Genomic DNA, 7,261 nt, shown 5'->3' with positions numbered 1-7,261 from the left:
AAGGTTGGGCACTGTATATTACAGCACTGGACTTCTGACTTCTCACATTATAAAAAGCACAGGTGTTTGTAATATTATTGGCAATAAGATTGATGCTTTTCAAATTTCCTGGACAGCATGCACGGTACCAGGAAACAGAAACCGAAACACATTTCATTTACATTTTTTCTCTGATTTGGAATTTGTAAATCCAAACTACACTTATCTGTATCTGTACATGCTATGTACTTTTTTCAGGAAAATTTCAACTGGGACGCAGCGTTCTCCTCTCAAACATGTATGTATAGAACATGCTACATACCGAGTTGCAGGTATATAAGTAAAATAATTAAAGTTTTGATCCCAAATCCACAATAGATCGTGTATTCTCCGGGAATATACAAGGTGTATTTTTAATTTTCAATGGCACTCATAAACAGTATTAAACACAAGAATTACATTTATTTCAAGTTCCACATTCAATAGCTTATGATCCTTTAAGATTTTAAAGATATTTTGGGGACTTTTAATTACATATAAACAAAGTAGAATGGAAATATGTCATCCTTTATGTTTGCTGTATGACCAGCACCTCCAAATCTCTCGTCTCTGTCCACTGACGGTCTCTATTTGTCCTCAGTTGTCAGTTTTCTTTCCACCCAGTTGCCTTCTACTCATCTGGTTCTTATTTGCACGGTACAGCCAGATGGAATGTGGCCACATGTGTTTAAAGATGAGCTATTAGCCCATTAATATAATTCACCCAACGCTATCTGAGTGAAGCAAAGCTGAAAGATGCACACTGTTACAGAGAAAGACAAAGACCATTTGAACCTAAATGTTTAATTTAGATCCCGATAACATATTTTTTACACCTCGACATGTCAAAAATATGCCTTAAGATTTTGTTTGTGCCATATATGTATGAGAGAGAAAGAGAAAGAAACTCTCTAAATTAGTTCTTTTGCTATTAGCAGTACTCTTCGCTGTTTCTGTCTCCTCTGCACGCAGCTCCAGGGACACCATCTGTGTTACAGCCACGTGTCCTGGTGCGTTTCCCTCCACTGCAGTTGGACCAGGCAGACCAGCAAGACCAGTTACCCTCATGAACAACAGCCGGTCTTGTACCTGGCACACATTTTTCAAATTAACAAATGCAGGGAAAATTACTTAAAGCAACATGAAGGAGGCCTTGTTAGAATGATAGGATTTACGATCCCAATTCCAAAAAGAAAGCTGGGACGCTGTGTAAAATGTAAATAAATCAGAATCCAGTTATTTGCAGATCTCATAAACCCATATTTTATTCACAATAGAACATAGAAAACATATAAAATGTTTAAACTGAAATTTTGCTATTTCATGGAAAAATATGAACTTGTTTTGAATCTCAAATCTCAAAAAAGTTGGGACAGGATGATGTGGCATCCATGTTTTCCATAAGGAATTTCAAATATCAATTAATCTGATCACAGAACACTTTTCTGATTTGTCTCAGTCCATTTTAAGTAATCTTTGTCCCAAAGAAGACAGCAGTGTTTCCGGATCATATTCACATATGGCTTCTTCTGTGCACAAAAGAGCTTTAACCTGCATTTGTGGATGGCGCAGAAAACTATGTTTCAGTGCCGCCTGATTGTCTAAAGAGCTGAGGCATCCAATATTGAATTGTGTCCCAGTTTCTGCCTCAATTTTTTTTTTTATCTTATCTACATTCTGTGACTAAAATATGGGTTTATGAAATTTGCAAATCATCGAAATCTGCTTTTATTTAGCATTTACTTAGCATCCCAACGTTTGTTGAAGTTGGGTTGCATTGAGAAAACAACTGTTTAGTCTTACCTTGGACACTATTTCTATCACGCTTGTAAGTCTGGCAAGCGGCGCCTTCAAACAATTGCGAGCACAGACAGATACACTTTCCATCCAGCAGAGCAAGAGTGCCTCCATTTTGACAGGGCCTGCACTTGCATACATTATATTCTCCCACATACTCTGCTGTAGCCCGCCTCAAGTTTGATATCCTGGAGTTAGCGCCTGGGATTTCCAGTGGAATTAACATGTGGATGGGCTCTGGCTGCCAGAAACAACAAAATATATGCAATATGTTAGAATACATTAGAACATATATTAGAATGAGTTTTGTTAGAATATATTAACATTTTTTCATTTCATATTTATCGTAATTTGTTGTGTTAGCATGCTAATATTTAGCAGTGAGTGGTGAACACAAAGTAGCCTTTAAACTTTGAGCCTTTGCCTTGGCAAAGTCAAAACTATGACTGATAGAAAAGCTCCAATTAAGGCTGCACACACTCAAGGATCTCAGTTTAAAAAAAAAAGAAGCTTCTTCATCCCTTTCTTGGTCTTCCATCTGAACCTATTGATGATGTGGACACCGACGTACTTGTTCTCCTTCTCCACATCAACACATAATTTCCTTAGGGATTAATAAGGTATTCTGATTCTGATCCTCTAACAGAATAGACATGGACGATGTAGCTGCCGATGCATCTGAAGTCAATTACCATTTCTCTCGCCTTATTTACATTCAGAAGAAGACGATTCCTCCCAGAAAACTCTGCACAATCACCCACTGCACTATTCCTCTCGCCAGCTGCTAATAATATCCAACCACTGGAGAACTGTCAGGGTATTTCTGTAGGTGGCATGACCCCGCAGTTGTATTTTGAGTCTGAGGTGTACAAGGTGAACAGAAACAGAGACAGTACAGTCCTCTGTGGAGATTCTGTAGTACATATAATCAACTCACACTGAGCACTGCTCAGTCACACATACTGAAGTGTGCCTGTCAGGTAGTCAGTAATCCATTAGGTCAGAGGTGTAACAAAACACACGTCTGTATTAAGTTTTTTTAGTAAACACTCATCTATCACATTGCAACTGTTCAGTGGCATTGAAAAAATTCTATGAGCTCACTACATTGTTGTCTACATAAGATTCCCCAAAGGGAAAGTGTAGAGTAGGGAGTATGGCAGTTCATTTTAAGGATGACATTTATGTATAAAGTTTCACAGCAATTCACAGTTGAGAACGTTTAAACCATGTGTTTGCACCAGAAGAAAAGTAAATGGCATATGTGTAGTAGAAGCTAGCTGTATTAATGCTGTGCTAATTCATTGAGTTAGCTAATGTCACCAGTTTAGTGAAGACACTGATGATAGCCCTAGATAATATAAAAGTCTGGTTTTATTACAGTCATTAGATCAAATTTCTGCAATCCCTTAAGAGATTTTGGTAACACTTTATACTACGGCCAAAGGAGCTTTTAATGAAATCGATTTAATATTCATTATGTTGGTGTGCATGATGAATTTTATTAGTCCATTATTCTTTTATTTTGCCTTATACTATATACTTACTGCATATTTATTGTTGTTTCATGTAAAAACCTGACTTGTTACCTCCTTTTTCTGCTAGGCCTACCTTTAAGCATTTGTATAATTTGTGTATCCTTTCTGGTAAAATACCCAGAATGTAGGCATTACAGTGGTCCCTCGCTATAATGCGGTTCACCTTTGGCGCCTCGCTGTTTTGTGTGCAATTTTGCACGCTTTTTGTTTTTTTACAGCGCATCGTGTTCTGCGTCCTGATTGGCTGTAGACCATGGTCAGTCAATCTCGTGCCGTGTCTCCTGTACAGTGCAGAATGCGTTCAGCTTGTCAAATTTACATAAATCTTCGATCACTAGCAGTGTGACTCTGAAGTGCTGGACCGCGGGTGCCTTTGGTTTCATTCTATAATACTGGACTTATTTTTCTACAAAGGTTTGAACTTTGAGAGAGTTTAAACAAGAGAGAAAAGTGTGAAAATGTTCATGCCTTTCTGAGAAAAGTGTATAAAGTGTGTAGTGAGGGGTTTTACAGCCTTAAAACATCTATAACAATTGTAAAAAATAAAGTTGGCTACTTCGCGGATTTCATTTATTGCGGGTTATTTTTAGAACGTAACTCCCGCATAAACACATACATTTATACAGTATGTGTAATTCAGTTTAACTTGCTCTCGCCTTGCTGTGACCTTTATACGTACCTCACTGTGGAGCAATGCAGGGGCATCTGTGATGGTCCGGGCCCATTCCTGATATGTTGCAATGTCCATCACTCCGTCCCTATTTAGTTTAGCTCTCATACTAACAGCACTTTGTAGGGTACCTCCCTTGACTGATGTCATCACCTCATCCACCATAGCTTTTCCTTCAGCCTTACCTGTGTGGCAACAGAAAAGGAAACTTTAGTGACTTTTCATAATCAGTGCAGTGACTCGCTCCAAATTCAGTTTTAGACTTTAACTTTGGATTTGAACTTTACTGTTTTAATACAGTTAAGTTTCATGCATACAGCATTCCTTTCTTCGTTTTCTTTTTTCCGGACTAGTTGAAGTAAAACACCCAAATACACTTAAACTGTGAAAAGTGGTTGGGAATTTAGTCAGAATCATCAAGCATGCTAGCTTTGTTCATTTAACCTGGAAAAACAGGGAATGCAAACCTTCGTTCTTTTCTGTTTTATTATCACAATTTTTAGGCTTATAGTGTCCGCTTAAACTGTCCGTCGTATGTATGGAACTGAGGCCTCCTTCAATGCCTAATGTGACGCACTCTTGAACTTCTCTCTGCGTCATATCTGCAAGAACAATAAAGTATAGATAATTAGTGCTTATCACTTGTATTTAATCAACATACCATAAGGCTGAAGAAGCTTCATAGCAGAAAAGAATTATTTCAAATAGACATACTTCTTTGCTTAATGGTGTCATGGTCGAGGACATAGATCAATTCGTATTCACCGCCGGTTTTCCCATTTTTTGTGTAATGGGTTCCATAGTCCTCCAGGAAGGCAAAATAAATTCCCTTCTCGTATTGCAAAGGTAAAGATTTGACATGCGCCAGGAATTCATCTGCTACTTTGAGCTCACGGGAGCGCATCCTGTAGGTGCTCAATTGTACTTTGCCCTTCACCCGCATAAAGGTGTTGTTCTAAGTTTGTGGGGTCGAAAAAAATAGAGATGCAGCTTGTCCATAGAATATTGATTATTCTGGGTTGTACATTAGATTCTGTGAAATTATTAGAGGATATTTACCTTAATTTTGGTGTTTTCGGTGACCGTTTTAATCATTGATTTCTTCTCATACTGACTCTCTAGTTTAAAATTTAGAGAAGTATTGGACAAAGACACCTCAGTTGGGGTGAATTTGAAAGAAAGACCAGCATCAATGTTGACACTCATCTCAGTGAGGATTTCACGCAGAAGGCTGTGAGTGTTTTCGAAGAGTTCTTTCGAAGCTGTTTCCTCCACTAATGTCTGAGACAACGGAATACATATATCAGTATTAGGTGGCAAAACAAAATCCTTTACATGTGTTCACGATCAGTTTATAATACTGAAATTTTTTTTGTTGCCATGGTTAACCTGATAGTTAAGCACGCCGACGTTCCAGGGCAGCCTGTCAAACGTCCCAGTGTTTGGATTCCTCACTCGATCACATCTCCCATTGAAGTAATCATTGTTGAATGGGTTCATTCGAGGATCTGTACCCAAGATGTTGATTCTGGTGGATGAACATAGAGGCCACTTTAAGACTTTTACAGTGTTATCCCAGTTCAAGAGTTTTAATATTATAGAAGGCCTCCTCATTCTCCTTCTTTGTGAGAGTCAGGTGAAAAGACTGATACCACTCGTGCACTCTATCTATCCATTAAACAGGATGTTAAAGTCGGAAGATCCAGGTTAAATAGCTTAGACTCTGGGTAAAATAGCCAGTACTTCCATCCAGACAAAGATTTCCTCTTATGTGAGCTGGTCATTCTTTATGATTTCAGTTAAATATAAAAAGCCATAAAAAGATAAATTGTCTGTTTAATAGGATAAAGTTCAAACCTGGCCAAGCATGGTTGGTTAGTGGCCTCAAATTAAGTACGCACAGCAAGCTCCCAGTACCCAAAGTCTATCCCTTGCCTGAAGATTCTGCATTTTTATAAGCCGATATCTTTTTGTAGGTTTGTTTCCTGCCTCATTTATGACACCTATCAGTGAAATTAAGGTGTTCATCAGTCTTTTGGTGAAAAATTTCATAACAGACCAGCTATTGTTAAAAATATTAAGAAACAAAATCTGTGAATTTTTTTGCTCAAAAGCAGCTCACATTTAAAACGCCAACTCTGCTAGGAAGCTGGTTTTCTGTAAACATTATCACCAATAGATGTTTATGTAGATGTTCACCCCAATGTAAATGATTTACTCTTTCTACCAAGTATTCATTTTACTTTGCTAATTTATACTGACTCTTTATTTCCCACTGACTGAGCTCTTTAATAACTTACCCATATCCTGCTGTCCTGCCTTGCTCATTGCTGTCAAGGACTGCCGAGCCACAGGGTTTACGCTCTGTCTCACAGTCTTCATCTGATCCATCTTCACAGTCATAGTCTCCGTTGCACATTAATCTCCTTTTAATGCAAGACCCTGTGCAGAGACAGAGAATTGCATGATACTGCTCCCCAAAAACAAAGCGATAAAGACAGAGGTACTAATACTGTGGTACCTGACTCGCACTGGAACTCTGAGTCTGAGCATGCACGGGGAGGCGGTAGCTCGCATTCACCATCAGCTACACAGAACTCCCTGTCTCCTATCGATTCCTGGCAGGCTCTACCTCCAAACTGGCCAAATGCTTCTACACTTCGAGAACGCCTCTGAGGATAATACATAGTGTCACATTAAAGATAAAGGCAGAGAGCAGCACTGCAAAAGAAGATTGGCTGTTATGAGCCGCACTGTGCATAGGTAGCAGACCCCTACTTCACCCTGTTTAGTCTGATTATTTATTATTATAGACTTAAAAAGTTAAAAGCATTCTAGCTTGGGCACTAAAGTTCACAGTCTCTGACACTGACCAAAATCCTAATTGACTCACTCTGGTTTTTGTGCAGGGATCACAAGAACTCCACCCTGACCAACGACTCCATGCACAGTCCACAGCTGGTGGATCAGGATTAGCCCTAAAATACACAAATTAGACACAATAAACTCTCTAAATAATAATAGTAAATGATTAAACAAACATCCTTAATGTTGTGTAAGTGAAGCAGGAAATATACATACATGCCTTCCCCAAGAAGTGCCAGAGTTAGACAGAGGCCAGCGAGGGCCAACTGGAGAGCGACTTCAAGCCTCATCATGAACCTTTGACAGCACAAATGATACCGTGCCTGTCCCCATTTAGTCCTTTAAGCTGCCACCTTGTTAATGATTATCCAAC

The 7,261-nt window shown here is 38.8% G+C and overlaps 1 protein-coding gene across 1 annotated transcript; it reads right to left on the bottom strand.

Moving 5' to 3' along the window:
- Positions 1–421: 421 nt before the first annotated feature.
- Positions 422–7,257, bottom strand: c9 (complement component 9). Its single transcript, XM_003449649.4, has 11 exons — positions 7,105–7,257; positions 6,917–7,001; positions 6,545–6,695; positions 6,324–6,465; positions 5,413–5,551; positions 5,083–5,304; positions 4,738–4,978; positions 4,491–4,625; positions 4,033–4,208; positions 1,822–2,056; positions 422–1,107 (listed from the first exon to the last, which is right to left on the bottom strand). Exons 1-11 carry the CDS (start codon positions 7,179–7,181, stop codon positions 950–952), a joined length of 1,761 nt encoding a protein of 586 aa, XP_003449697.2. The 5' UTR covers positions 7,182–7,257; the 3' UTR covers positions 422–949.
- Between the last annotated feature and the right edge of the window lie 4 nt (positions 7,258–7,261).

This window comes from Oreochromis niloticus, linkage group LG7 (genome assembly GCF_001858045.2).
Source record: "Oreochromis niloticus isolate F11D_XX linkage group LG7, O_niloticus_UMD_NMBU, whole genome shotgun sequence".
NCBI lineage: Eukaryota > Metazoa > Chordata > Actinopteri > Cichliformes > Cichlidae > Oreochromis > Oreochromis niloticus.
Note: the sequence above shows the minus strand (reverse complement) of the source record. Positions and strands in the feature narration are given on the sequence as shown.

Excerpts from the sequence above, each read along its gene's own strand:
- c9 (XM_003449649.4), bottom strand. The coding sequence starts at position 7,181 with ATGATGAGGCTTGAAGTCGCTCTCCAGTTGGCCCTCGCTGGCCTCTGT. Across the intron at positions 7,002-7,104 it reads GCACTTCTTGGGGAAGGCAT|GGCTAATCCTGATCCACCAG; the intron begins GTATGTATATTT and ends TGTGTATTTTAG. Across the intron at positions 4,626-4,737 it reads TGACACCATTAAGCAAAGAA|ATATGACGCAGAGAGAAGTT; the intron begins GTATGTCTATTT and ends TTGTTCTTGCAG.